The sequence below is a fragment of the Sus scrofa genome, chromosome 2 (genome assembly GCF_000003025.6).
Source record: "Sus scrofa isolate TJ Tabasco breed Duroc chromosome 2, Sscrofa11.1, whole genome shotgun sequence".
Classification (NCBI taxonomy): domain Eukaryota; kingdom Metazoa; phylum Chordata; class Mammalia; order Artiodactyla; family Suidae; genus Sus; species Sus scrofa.
The window spans coordinates 11,694,655-11,708,951 of NC_010444.4; the positions used below are offsets into that span (position 1 = coordinate 11,694,655).

Here is a 14,297-nt window from a genome sequence, read left to right on the forward strand (position 1 = left end):
TCCCATCTCTGATGCAAGTCGGACTGGATATCTGTATGCCTTTTATATATGCACACTTCAGAAGCTAGTTTCTATGACATTTTGCTAGTTACAAACTTAATATTTCTAGGAAAGCAAAGAAAGCAACAGTACATGAGTTAATTCCACATATTTATTTATGCCCAGTGACCCATCTTCTCCCAGTCTTGGAAGGGGGGGTTGTTGGACAGTATGGCAAGGAACACACCATTCCCTTTTAGCAAAAGGAACTGATAAAAACAACAGCAGAATTGTGTGGTCTTTCCTAGGCCTGACATCCTGAGGGCGGGGAGTGTTTGGCTCTGTCTTTGTCCCTGAAGGTCTTAGCACAGCACAGGCGCCACGCGCACTCAGGCCCTTACTGCCAAATGAACAAGGGCCCCGTGTGAGTCAAGCCCCATGGGTCCTGCTCCCTGTTGGCTTTTTTCAAAAGCAAGCTGCTTTTCAGTGCTCGCCAGCAGTGGCTTCTATCCTGTATTCAAACTAAAGGAACTACAGACAGAAATAGTACATGATTTGCTTTGAAAGTGGGTAGAAAACAGGGCACTGACTAAAATGTCAGGGTGTCCTATCCCACTTTCTTAAAAAGTAAGATCTCTGGCAAAGTAATTTACCAAAAGGACCAAGTTTATGCCACTGTGTGGTCCTCAAGAACTGTACACTGTGATTTTTAATGTATCTTAGTGAACCTCTTGTAATAAAACTAATCACTAAATTGCATTAGAACACATCTGACCTTGAAATGGGGACAGTGTTTGCAACAGTTTCTTGTACATGTTACTGGTCAACAAAGTCAGTTTCAGCTGATAGCAAAAACCAAAAGTGAAGCAAGTGACTGCATTATTTCACCTTCTAACCGAATGTCATCACCTCTTCTGGTTGGGGTCCTTACAGCTTGGTACTGATGACTGTTGGGTGTGTTCAGCCACAGCATAAGCCAGTTTTGTTTGGGGTCCACATTTAGTTACTGAACCACAGTCCTGGGGCAGCCCATCTCTGCAGAGCAAGAGGCTGGAGACAGAACTCTCTCCCGCCTCCCGTAGAAAAAGGACTTCAAGTGGATGCAGTAGTAATGGGGGGGCCTGTGTCTTTTTGCATAGATGGATCAACCCCTCCCCAGGCCTTTTTATGCCACCTCCTACTAACAGATCCTTTTCTGTTGATGCCTTAAAGGGTTTCAGAGTCAAATCCAATGACTCATCCATAGAAAGCAGAGCTTAATTACAGGTAAGTGAGTTGACAGATCCTTGAGCAGCTGGAAGTGGCAGGCACTGTGCTAAGCACGGGGCAGGGGGCCTCACTGGACACTCTGCCTTAGAGCCTAACAGACACTGAAGAAGAAAGGAGATGGGGGGTTGGTCTAAGGTGAGACCTAGATGAGCAGAAGGAACTAGTGCCCGGATGCTGCTGATGAACGGGTGTGTGCGCTTCAGTACCTGCCTCACAGCCGTGAGGGCAGTGCGGGCTCTGAGCTTATTCTCTAAACAGTACCTATTATGCTTTGTCCTCCAACATCTCCCTAACCAGCCACACAGTGCTGTTCCTGCACCCCTGCCTGCCCCCGTTCCACAGTTTCATGAATCTCCCTTTGCACAACTTTTAGCCAGTAGATGGTGGAGGTTCTGTGTCATAAGAGGTTTCTTAATGGAAAGAGGAAGAGCCGGTGAGGAATCTGCAGTGGAGAAATGATGGCACCACAGAGGTGGAAGAAGGGTTAAAAATGCCAGGTGAGGATCCATCTGTGAGGGCTGAAGGGATAACAGAAACGGAGGGGAAAAGTCATAGATTATACAGCAGCATGTGCCAGGCCAGGAGCACAAAGCCCTCCTTCTACAGGGGTTAGGGACCACTCATGAGGCTGGAAACAGCTGGCCTAACCTGTAAGGGAAGTTTATTGACTTTGGGTTCACTGTGTGGCCCTCCTTCAAAGAGCTCAGGGTGATCCTAATGCAATAAGGGATTCTTTCTCCTCCATGTGCCAAGGCCCAGGTGTCACCGCAGGAAATCAACATCCTTATACCAAGCATCCAGGGCTAAACCTTCTGCTCTTAGACCTAGTTGTGGACAGACTGCTGGCTTCTGTCTCCCCATCTACCTAGTACCAACTCACTCACCACATTTTTCTCTCTGTGAACCTTTATCTACTTCCACACCCAGTCCCACCCAGATTAGGGCACCTGGCGACAGAGGAGTCAAGGAAGTGAAAACAGGCCTGACCCTCCCTCCCGCAGACGGCTCACCTTCTATTTTCAGGCAAATATGCCCCCAATGGTGGAAGCTAAGATGATCGCAAGGATCACGCAGCAGATCATGATCATGATCTTCTTCTGCTCACCCAGACAAGGAAAGAAAAAGCCCGTGAGAAGCAACATCACTGCAGAGAGCGTTCCACAGGAAGGGAGGCAGGGGTGGGCCTGGGCGTGGAAGTGGATGTGGAGGGAAAGGGAGATGGATCTGGCTTCTGGAACCCGGAATGCTGATGGAAACGTTACTTCTCCGTGAGAGACTCGGAAATCAGATCAACAGCGATCTCAGAGGTGCTTGGTGTGTCCTTCTGCCCTCCAGATACCATCACAGCAGGCTGAGTTCCCTCTGGGGCCAGAAACTCTCAAGAGAGCAAACCCGAGCTGGGGGAGCGGCAGGGGGGCACTAGAAACCTAAGATTCAAATACTGCTACTCTGTATTCTTAAACCATTTTCAAAACTTACAAGTTTAATCCATCTGAGTTAGCCTATGGTTTAAAAAAAAAAAAAAAAAAATTCCGAAACCTAAACAAATACCACCATAGGGTGGCAGTCAGTCACTAAGTGTTTTACCCGGAAATGGAGCCAGAGCTGTTTCACAATCAATATAAAGTCATTTATTTTTAAATTAGCAATAAAATAATCAAGTTTACATTAAAAAAAAAATACAAATGACAAAAAACCCTTCACTTGTTGTATTCCAAACTGTAAGCCCCAGGCCTCGATCTCCGGAGAGCAAAGGGCTATGAGTAGAGCTTGTCTGCCCTCTTTCCTGGAGCCAGGCCCTGGTCAGACATCATAGCCATGGGCCAGAGGGGGTCCCCTTGGCTCTGTCTGAACGCTGGACAATGAATGGGAGTGAGGAGCCTCTGTAAAGGAAGCCCAGGGGCCGGGCCTGGACGGGGGTGCTCGCCCTGTCCTAGGAAATATAAACCAGGGAGGTTAGCCAAGACCAGCTGGGAATCTAAGGGGCTCACCACCAGCTGAGCGCAGTCTCTACACTTGAAAGTTTCCTGGCTGTTGTTTGCTCTGTGATGGGGGGGCAGGTGGGGAAGGGGTGGCAACAAAGAATCTGCCAAGCTCTTCAACCTGGTAGAGCTGCTGGGTAGTCCTGGGCCTCCCCCAGGTGACTCAGTTCTGGAGATAGGACATCCCAAAGGTCACAGGAATGACAGCAAATTGCTGCGGGATGTTCTCAGGACAAGCCAAACCCAGGCAGCACGTGGGGAGAGCCGCCAAGATTGTCACACCTTCTGTCTGCTAAGCAGAAAAACCTAAAGGGGATCACCTCAGCCCCCTATGACTCTCCTAGAGCTCGTGCAGAAAACAGTGGGTTTCTCCGTGACGCGGGAAGATCATACTTCTACTCATTCATTGGCAGGTAAGTGAATGTCTCTTCCCTATTTTTCAGCTCAAATTAGTTTGTTTAGGTTATAATACCTTCTATTGCCAGTTTCCTACTTCCTGAGAGACACATGCATATGTGTACATGTCTCACACACACAATTATAAATGTACCATTTGGAGCACGTGAACTGACTGAATTACTTGCACCAGTCAGAAACATTTCCAGAGCCTGAGACTCAAGCACCTTGTCTCTGGACTCATGTTAAATGCCTGGTTATTTGGGGCCTCAAGGCGATGCCTTCACGAAGCATCATTCTAACAGTCAACAGCCAGTTCCCAAGATGGACACATGGAAACAATATTCCCAGCCCTTTAAGCAGTAAAGTCAGATGACTTCATGACGGTGGCGCCCCTTTGAGTAAACATTCGGCCATACAACGTGGAGATGGAAGTTGGCCATCTAGCTGAACACAGTAAGAGCTTAATTACAAACAAGTAAGCTTCTAAGACTAAAACGACATCTGCCAGCCCCTCCTATTTTCAGGACAGGGTCAACAAGTCGTGAAGACTGGGGTCCTGTCAGGTAGAAGACTCAGGACCAAGCCTGACTGGTGCCCAACTTGGAAGAAGCCTTTTGCTTTGTTAAAGATATCCTCTTTAAAAAAAAAAAAAAAAAATTGCAATTCTGGGGAGAAGAATACTCCATGAGGTAGAAAATTCAGCACCTGGGGGAGGTCCCAGATAGGCTCTCCAAGGTGCAAGGCATGATTTGACACATCAGAGGGAAGAAAGAGAAGCTGGGTTGGTCCATATAGTCCAGGAGAGGGTGCTTCAGAGCCAGTGGGGCAGGAGAAGGGTTGTATCGGTAGCTCAGATTCCTCCAGGGCTAGATGGTCTGCTGGGTCGAGGATGGTTACAAGGAAACAAAGGAACGGGTCCCACTCTCTCTCTCAGGAAAGCCATGCACACTCCGTTCCCAACTGAAGACAACAAGGGTGGCCCCACAAGGCTGGAGTGAAATCAGGCTCTAAAAGAGGCGGGGGAGGAGGAGCTGTCAGTGCCCAGGGTGATGGTGAAGAGCAGGAAGACTCAGCCACACGGCTAGAAGGTGGAGAGGAAAGCTCAGAAATAACTGCAAAAAGAGAACAATGGAAAAGTCAGCAGGGACCCTGAGAAATCCAACAGGCATACCCGTGACAGGACCTGGAAGTAGGTACCCCCACTGCTCCAGAAACAGAATGCCCTGTTACAAGAGGGGGGAAAGAGGACAATCTCCGGACCTGTCACAGCCCCTCCTGTGGGCTGTCATGTTCCCATGGGAGGACTCGGCAGTGAGGAGGCACAATCGCTGATGGAAAACACCTGTTCTCCCTGTGGGACCCCCCCCATCCGCACCTCTCGAATACAAGTGTCAGGAGCTTTCTGGTACCTGAATCATCTCCTCCTTACTCCCCTATCCACCACTTGTCTCAGAAGGCAGAAAGGCACAGCAAAAGGATACGAAAAAGTTCAGGGGTCTTGTTACGGCTGCTCTGCCTTGTGAGCTGCACAGACTTTGGGCAAGTTTCTAACCTTGCCGAGCTTCGCAGAGCTTCCCCATTGAAGATGGGGATGCTGCAGGGCATCCTGGAGCAGTAGCTGGTGCACCACCAGGGAGCATAAACCAGGATGTCTTCCTTCCCCCACCCTGTGCGGAAACGTCTCTCCCTCAGGTCACTTGGTGGGAGAGCTGAGTCCAGACCTAGGTATCAGTCAGGCTGGACCCCTTTAGGGAATAAGAAAGACACTGTGGAAGTGCCAACATGGGCTTGATGACTTAGCATCTTAAAGACCAGGTCAGTCAACTAAAAACAATGAATTAACCAGCCTCTTTATTTTAAAGAATGATTCATCCACATCCTGAATTCCTGGAATTAGAAATGGTGAGAGGCACTACACCATGACTGAAGATATCTTTTATCCAAGGATATGGATAGATATTGACTATTAGACCTTTTCTTTTTTTTTTTTTTCTGGTTTGCCCAGAGCATACATAAGTTCCCAGGCCAGGGATCAAACCCACGCCACAGCAGCAACCCAAGCCACAGCAGTGACAGCACCACCGGGGAACTCCTCTTAGACCTTTTCTTAATGTTAACATTTTTTCCAATGGGATAATTAAGAGTCAGAATAAAACTCTACAAGGAGGAAAAAAAAAAAAAAATCAAGGACTAGAGCCCAAATGCCAGGGGGTGGGGAGAGACCATCAATTAAATGCCAGGGGGAAAAAAAGAACCTACCAATTAATTACCTATGAGAAATCAATCACCTTACTGCCACTTACGTCTCAAGAAGAAGTTAAAATGTGTAGGGTGATAATAATCTTGACTTTCAGACCCTCTAGGCGACAGGGGGAGGAGGAAGCAGAAAAGGCAAAAATAAAGTGAAGGTAGAGTTATGGCTTCAAGTCTTTATACCTATTACCTCAGTGACCCAACTTCTATGAAATTGTAATAAAGAGAAAACAGAAATCAGAAAATATAAGTTGGTCACGCTGTTAGTCATAGCAAAATAACCACCCTCCAACACTGGGGACACGTTAAATAATTGAGAGTATATTCCCAATTTTGTGTGTTGAAAAGTGAGATTTACAGAGAGATGTTAGTGAGGTGGAATGATGCTTATGATTTTGTAACTGGGAACCAAACACAGGTAACATCGTCTGAATGACGTTAACCCAGTCTGAGTGTGTGCACATGCCAGAAGGTTATCAGCAATAATATTAAAAGTTCATTCTGTTCACCTTTTCTGTATTTTACAGGTCTTTTTTTTTTTTAACAATACATACTATGTTTTATTCAGAAGAATAATACTTAAGAAGTCACAGGAGACTTCACAGTCCCAATAACTAGACGGTTCCCACCATGCTACTGCTGCATACATGAAATCCTGATGCAGTGGTCAGCTCTATTCTTTTTTAAAGAAATTCATATCTTAAAAATTTTTTTGGCCATGTCCATGGCCTGTGAAGTCTCTGGGCAAGGGATCGAACCCGTGTCACAGCTGTAACCAGAGCTACAGCAGTGAAAATGCCAGATCTTTAACCTACTGAGCCACCAGGGAACTCCCATAACCTAAATTTTAAAGTCATTATTCTCTAAGCCTCTCTAGACTTTGGAGACAAGATAAATGGCTATCTTGTTTTACAAAGAGAAGCTAAGATGTAGAAAGAACATCCCTAGATCCACTATTAGCTGTGTGTTCAAACCTGACCCTGTTACTTCTCTGCAAGCCTGAGCATTTTCATCTGTAAAATGGGGATGATAATAGGGCCTGTCTCTAAGGTGTTGTGAGGATTCAATGATGTATGTACAGCTCAAGCCTCTAAAATGTTAGCTACTCTGGTGGTTCAAGATCCAACCCGTCATCCACAAACAAAACCCTACCCACCCCCATCAGAGCTTCATTTACACTGATCAGAAAAGGAAGGCAAAGCTCAGCATCCCCCAAAGCCAGCAAGCACTCAGAAGACAAAGCCCAGATCCCAGGCATAGAGTGTACCCAACTTAGGAGCAGGCTTGCTGGGGAAGAGGAGTGGAAGTGAGGTGCTCAGAGAACGAGGACCAATGATGAAGCCCATTACAAGACAGAGTGAGGACAGAACCCACGGGAGAGGAACCACCGAGACTCCGCCCACACGCCGCAGCCAGGACCCGAGAATAGATGTTACGGAGCTGAAAAACGCACGAGTGCTGAAAGCTTTAGTGAGCGCAGTGTGCCCAAGGGTGACCACGGGGGAAAGAAGCCGCCTGTGAGACCCCAGGCTGCCTTCTCAGGAGGGAGCGAATCCAGAGTCCCCAGGAACCTTCTACTTACTTACATTTCAGTGCAGCAGCCTCGCAGGCCGCCCTCACTTCAGCCCCACAGAAAGTCCGATAATCAATGCTAAAATGCCCAGCAACACAACCACTACCACAATGATAATTATCAATTTCTGGAGAGAGGGATAAAAGAAACAAAAAACAAGTCATTATTGCAAACAACCGAAAAGCCATAATAAGTCATCCCAAACCCAGGTTCTCTCGCCTCTTCCTAGGAGGCAATTTAGCCATCCAAGTAAAAAGCCAGTATCTCTACATAAAAACAGTCCATTCGGACAGTTTATGTTCCTTCAATTATGTCTAGATTAGCAATGCCAGCAGGTGAAAAAATGGAGTTTCCATCACTCTCGGCTCACACTGCTGCCTTGCTTTTGTGGACAGATGTAAGAGCAATGATCACGGGGTTGCCGAGCTGCAACAGGTCCAGATATACAGTGACCAGTTTTTCCTTTTCAAGGAATGTAAAGACATTTTTGAGAAAGTCCTAATTTCAAACTTCTATCCATCTCTCCTCCAAAGTACACAAGGACTGACAGGAGATCAGAATGCATGACCGCAGTCCTGTTGTGAACCAGCCTGCATTCATCGCGTAAAATAACCTCCCAGCTCCCTAGATACCTGCCCCAACCACAGGTCAAGTCAGAAGACAAAGAAAGACAGAAGCACAAAAATATCAGAGCCCAAGAGAAACAGGCAAAAGAGATCAGACTCAAAAGGCAATCACCACCAGAGCTGGCTCCCACAGTCACTGGGTAGAGGAGCTGAGAAGTCCTCAAGACACGGGGGCACCAGAACTAGAGGTGGGAGGGGGCTGCAGAGACAGGATGGTGTGACGGAAAAAGCTGGATTGGAATCTGCATCTGAATCCCGGTTCCTATGCTTACTAGGTGGCCTGAAGCCTATTACTTAACCTCTGATGCCCAACTGTTTTATCTATAAAATAGAAATGACAGGTGCTCCTAAGACATGAGATAATGTTTACATAGCAATGGCACCCCCTGGGTTCACAGTAGAGAAAGAGACAGATGGGCAGGGCTTGGGCACTGGAGTGGAAGGCAATGAAGAGGTTGCTGAAGAGCAGAGGAGTCAAGTGTAACATGTGAAAGGATCACCAGCTCTGTGCCGGGGCTGAGCAGCAACACGGGCCAGTGACGCCTCCACCCCATAGCGCTGCCTTCCAGTGTGGGGTCCTGGGTAGGGCGCCTGAGAGCCAGATCCATACGAGGCACACCCGGGAAGGAAGGGCAGCTATTCTCTAGGGAAGGCTGACGGGGGCTTTTGGATGAGGCCAGGACAGAGGGAAGGTGTGGACTCAGGGACACTGGTAGGGAACGACCAGAGAGAGGACAAGCTGTTGGTCCAGCCGAGACCAAGGGCTCACCCTCCGAGCTTCACTCTGATACTTGACAGCCTTTTTGGTATCCGCCACGGCCCGCTCCACGAAGCCCACTGACTGGTCCATGTTGTTCTCAATACGGTCAATCATGGCTCCCTTCCCCCGGATACGAGAGGTGGCAGAAGCAGGAAGAGAGATGGGGAGAGAGAGGAGCAGGGTGGGGAGGAGAGAGAGAGAGAGAGAGAGCAAGAGACAGCACACACAATGGATCCTCTTCTCCAAAGGCAGTGCCAGAGTCTCACCTTGCGGGCCTGACCCTGGTACTTCACGGCTCTTTTCGTTTCCTCCCGAGCCTTCTCCACGTGGTCCACTGTGTGCATGACATTCAACTCTATGTTATCTAACATCTCACCCTGCAAAGAACAGACACTCGTCACACCTGGGAAACCCACCTGAGGATGGTCCTACTCAGGTGAGAAAGCAGTTCTCCTTCTTTTCAGCGCCAAGAGGAGCATCTGGAAACTTCACTGTGCAGCCTTCCACAGGACCAACTATCACATCTTCCCCATGACCCTTGACTACCTGTGATGCCCAGGCCGTGGGAGTTGTCCCAGAAACATTCACTCAATTACTTCTCCGAGACAGCACAGCCCCGGGCAGCTGGGGCACATTGTCTAGAGGCTTGGTATGTTCTTTTTTTTAACATGAACTATGTAAGGAAAGAAGCCAAGAAAAGTATATCTCATGTTCTTAGGGCATTACCAAGATGCTGACCTCTTCCTGGTGATTCAGACCTGAACCAAGTTCATTCAGCCTGAACTGAGTGTGTTCACTTCTAGAGAATAGTGCCCAGCACACAGCAGATGCTCAATAAATAACTGAGGTGGGAACAGCTGTGGTTTCTCTAAGATAATTCCAGGCCCCACAACTGACAAACATTGGTTTTTACCAGTTATCTGGTTAAGAGACAGAGGTCTCTTAATAAGATTCCCAACCATTTCTCAGCTATTACTTCCTGACCGGAGAGTTGGTTTCTCCAACTGATTTTCTTCGCATCTTAGGCTGGGAATTCCCTTCACTGACCCAGACCTTCCGAACCCAACCCATGGCTTTATGGGAGTCTTTAAACAGGGAAAGGCACTTACCACCACTCGAATCTCAAACCAGTCCCTCGGCAAGGCAGTGTGGGGAGAAAAAAGAAGAGTGGGAATGGAGGGATGGAGAAGTGGTCTCTGAGGCCAGAGGGAGTGGAGGAAAGGCCCCAGAGCCCAGACCAGGGAATTGATGTCAAAACCAGCCAGGTAGTGCTCAGGCTTCAGTTGGGTTTCCTTCTACAAAGAAAACAGCTTTCCAGCCTTTCCAGGTGGCAGAGCCTGGAAATAGTGCCACCAAACCACAGCACCGTGGCGTATTTAACTGCATCATAAGAACCAGGAGCCATGCGACTGACACCACCATGCAGGGGACAGAGCCTTCCATCCCTGAACCAGAACCAAACAGGCCAGCAACCTAAGCACTGGAAGTGTTTCCAGTTTTCCTGCAAATATTCTTTTGCTCTTTCTTCATTTACCGTGTGGTCTGCTCTTGTTCCTTAGCAAAAAGCATCCAAAATTTTGGAAAAACACATACAGGAGAAGAAACAAAAATGGCAAAACAGGGAGTTCCAGTTGTGGCACAGTGGTTAACAAATCCGACTAGGAACCATGAGGTTGCAGGTTCGATCCCTGGCCTTGCTCAGTGGGTTAAGGATCTGGTGTTGCCGTGAGCTGTGGTGTAGCTCGCAGATGCAGCTCGGATCCCGTGTTGCTGTGGCTCTGGCGTAGGCCAGCGGCAACAGCTCCGATTAGACCTCTAGCCTGGGAACCCCCATATGCCACGGGAGTGGCCCTAGAAAAGGCAAAAAGACAAAAAAAAAAAAGCAAAGCATAAAAACCTGTTAAACCTAACTTCTCATTGTGAACCTGGGAAAAGACCCTATGTATCCATGTCACCAGTGAAATAGTTCCTATCAGGAGGTTGTTTTAAGGCATCATTAAGAACCTGTATTTCTAACTTTAAAAAAAAAAAAAAAAAAAAAAAAAAACAGCAATCCTGAGGCTGGAGGAAACCAGGTACTTGGCAGAGCACAGCAAACCCCATATTAAGTAGAAGTGATTTCCGAGCCAAAGTAACAGGCTCGAAGGACAAAGTTGTGATTGTTGGAAGTGTCAGCACCCAAGTTCATTCCTTTCCCGGCCACACTGGAATTCTCTGATTCCACTGCAAATTCCTAATGATTCTCCAGCCCCACCCGGTTTTCCAGGAGGCCCCTCCTCAGGCTTTGCAGGAGACCCAGGGCTTCCGCCCTCCCTGCCTATGCTGGTACCCCGGGCATTACCTGGTTCTCCACCAGCATGGCAATGTCCATGAACATGTCGTGAAGCTCCTTGATGCTGCTCTCCAGCCTCACAATGTCCTTGTGCCGCCCCTCGATCTCGCTGAGGGCTTGCTTGGAAATCTGAGAGTCGATGATCTACGACGGTCCACACAGAGACCTTCAGCCCCCACCCCAGCAGGGCTCCCTCCTCCCTGCCCCCTGCCCTGCATCACTCACCCCCGAGGTGAAGATGGCAGGGTTCCCACTCTCCAGCATCTCCTCCAGCTCCTCATCCGTTGTCTTCTTGCCAGCTTTATAACAAAAGAAGCAGAGCACACCATTTCAAAAGTTCCCCCCAAGTGGGAATCACACCAACCTCATCATAAAGACCAAGGCCTTTGCAACACTCCAAGGGCCTCCCGACTCGCCTTTCTCCTGAGTTCTCCCCTAGCCCAGTCCATCCCTAACAGGATCAGCAATTCCCTTCCTGAAGCACAAGTCTGATCACATTCCCTCCAGCTCAGAATGCTTACTGGCCCCTTGACTATGCCACAGAGAACAAGGTCCTCAGGAGGAGGAGCCCATGCTGCCTGGGTGACCACCCCCCCATCTGTCCTGACCTCACCCTGCTGCCCAAATGCGCCCCGTCCCCAGGCCCGGGACAGCCGCCCCTCCTGACCACATGTGCTCTGTCCTGGCTGCACCTTTGTTTATACAATTCCTGCACCCAAACCACATCCCGCCCTGCCCTCCACACAGCTGATTCCTAAAGGGCCGGCTTTATTGATTTCTTGATTCCTCACGGCAACTAGCATCCTTCTTTGCTGTCAACAGGCAGCAAGAGATGTCGTAAGCTCAGAAGAGGGCAGCTGGGTAGCAGATGTTTCCCTCCATGTAGGAGGAAACGCCGGTTCCCATGGCAACCGAACACTGGTGCCTGATGACCTGGAGCCACCCTCCAGCCTGAGACACCACGTCCAGGATGCGCCAGTGCTGTAAGGCCTCTCCTCGGCTTGGGCACAAAACAGAAGGCAGAGGCCACCCACGGGGCTGCTCCCTCTCCTCTGGCCTCACAATCTGGGACTGACAAGTGCGTGGCAGGAAAGGGGAAGGGGCACAGGCCAAACTTCAAACACGCACTGATCTCCAGCTGCCGCTGGATCCGCCCTTTGCTGCGTTCACGGAAGTCCACCTGCGCCTCGTTGTATTTGGTCATCACCTCCACAAACTTGCGGGAGAGGACGGAGTGCTGTGGGGACAAGGTCAAAGGCCGTGAGCCCCCGGGGGGAGAGGGAGACGGAAGGTCCACGACTTACAGAACCCCAGCCCCACACAGCCTCCTCTATGGTAGCACCGGGCTTGGAAAAAAGACTCAACTATTTTTTTTTTTCTTGTCACAGCTGCACCCTCAGCATACGGAAGTTCCCCAGCTCTGAGTGAAACAGGAGCTGCCAGCCTATGGCACAGCCACAGCCACAGGGGATCCAAGCTGCATCTGGGACCGACACCACAGCTTGTGGCAAAAGCCAGATCCTTAACTCACTGAGCGCGGCCACGGATCAAACCTGCATCCTCACGGGTTCTTAACCTGCTGGGTCATGATGGGAACTGTGAGACTCAACTTTTTGGTTTTCTAACCTTACACCACTGGGAGAGCCGGCTGACCCTTCCAAAGCATGCTTTCAGTATTTGTTTACCTGCCTTGATGAACTCGTGAAGTAACTGTGAGACCAAAGGAGACCTCTTTGTGAATCTCAGAGGCCCTGCTCTCTAAAGCTGCGGACTCACCTCCTACATCCAAAGGTCCTTGGGCTCATACGCAGACTCATCTCCCCAACTTTTCTTGCATCCAACTCAAGGCATTCACTCAACGGCCCTGGGGCCTAAACTCCTATCTTTATCATTTTGATTCATTGCCCACCTCTCAGCATCAAGCCCTACTCGTTTTTCCTTTGCAAAAATCATCCATATCTACAGTGCTTTCAATCCCATGATCACCGTGCAAATTCAGACCAAAACCACTGCAAAAACCCAACTAGAGACCCACCCACCTCTTGCCTCTTCCCCATGCCAATCCGCTTTCATATGGATACCAGATTATCTTCCTAATAGACTGCAACCTGAAGTTACATGCAGGCTACTCAGTCAAATGCAACGCCCTAGACGGTAGTCACAGGCCTTTGGAATATGGCGCTGTGTTCTCTACTGAAACTCAATATTCACTATTCCAAGACAAACTTTTTACTCTAGTCAGACTGTTCTCTTCATGTCTGCCCCCCACCCCTACCACTTCCAACACACACACACACACACACACACACACATACACACACACACACCCACACACACACCACTTTTGCCCCCATGCCTCTAAGGAGAATCTCTTCCTGGGCCTGTACATGGTGGCACTCTTTTTACTTTTTTGTTGTGGCCAAAGATCAAACCCACAACCTCATGCACACTATGTTGGGTTCTTAACCCACTGAGCCACAAGGGGAACTCCCACAGTGGCACTCTTGCCCATCCATGGCCCAGCCGCCTCTGGGCACCCCAGATCTCCCCGAGCTCATCTGAGGCTGAGGGCATGTGCGTTTCAGCATGTCTTTCTACACGGCTTTCCTGGGGGTCTTGTGTCAAGTTTCCTTGTGCCACTTGAACATCGTGCCATTTCTTCAAGGACAAGGATCATGTGTCTGATGACCACCAAACAGGACAAATGATGACCAACAATCTTCGGAAGGAACACTTTAGTTTCCTCAGCTGTAAACCAGGGAGGCACGCTCAACCCTAAGCTGCCTCTGGGAGCCTCAGAGGCCTCCCTAGAGGAGAGTGTGAGAGGGGCCACCAGGGCCAGACTCGACCCCGTCCCCTACTTCAACCTGGGCAGCTCTCCTCTACCAGCTCTTCAAACTGAATTCCAAACAAGAGCTGTTTTGTTTTTTTGTTTTTTTTTAAGACTCCACTGCTAGAAAAGAGAACCCCCCTACATGATGGTGGGAATGTAAATTCATGCAGCCACTACGGAAAACAGTATGGAGGTTCCTTTAAAAACTAAATATACAACTACCATATGACCCAGCCATCTCATTCGTGGGCATCTATCTGGACAAAACTAATTCAAAAGGATACATGCATC

General features: G+C 48.9%; 1 protein-coding gene across 11 annotated transcripts in view; it reads right to left on the reverse strand.

Moving 5' to 3' along the window:
* Nucleotides 134-14,297, reverse strand: part of STX3 (syntaxin 3) — a 45,071-nt gene continuing 30,907 nt past the window's right edge. Inside the window, exons 6-12 of one of the 11 annotated variants that reach the window (XR_002341479.1) lie at nucleotides 12,302-12,410; nucleotides 11,399-11,472; nucleotides 11,183-11,317; nucleotides 9,108-9,218; nucleotides 7,469-7,582; nucleotides 5,933-5,988; nucleotides 4,494-4,741 (exon numbers count right to left, since the gene is read on the reverse strand). Coding sequence is in view for 10 of the 11 variants with exons in the window: in XM_021082979.1 (XP_020938638.1) it covers nucleotides 4,523-4,636; nucleotides 9,108-9,218; nucleotides 11,183-11,317; nucleotides 11,399-11,472; nucleotides 12,302-12,410 (543 nt within the window). In the remaining variant the exon portion in view is untranslated. Of the gene's footprint in view, nucleotides 4,742-5,462; nucleotides 5,989-7,464; nucleotides 7,583-8,850; nucleotides 8,962-9,107; nucleotides 9,219-11,182; nucleotides 11,318-11,398; nucleotides 11,473-12,301; nucleotides 12,411-14,297 lie in introns of those variants that run through there. The other 10 variants (XM_021082987.1, XM_021082982.1, XM_021082980.1 and 7 more) reach the window with 10 other exon arrangements.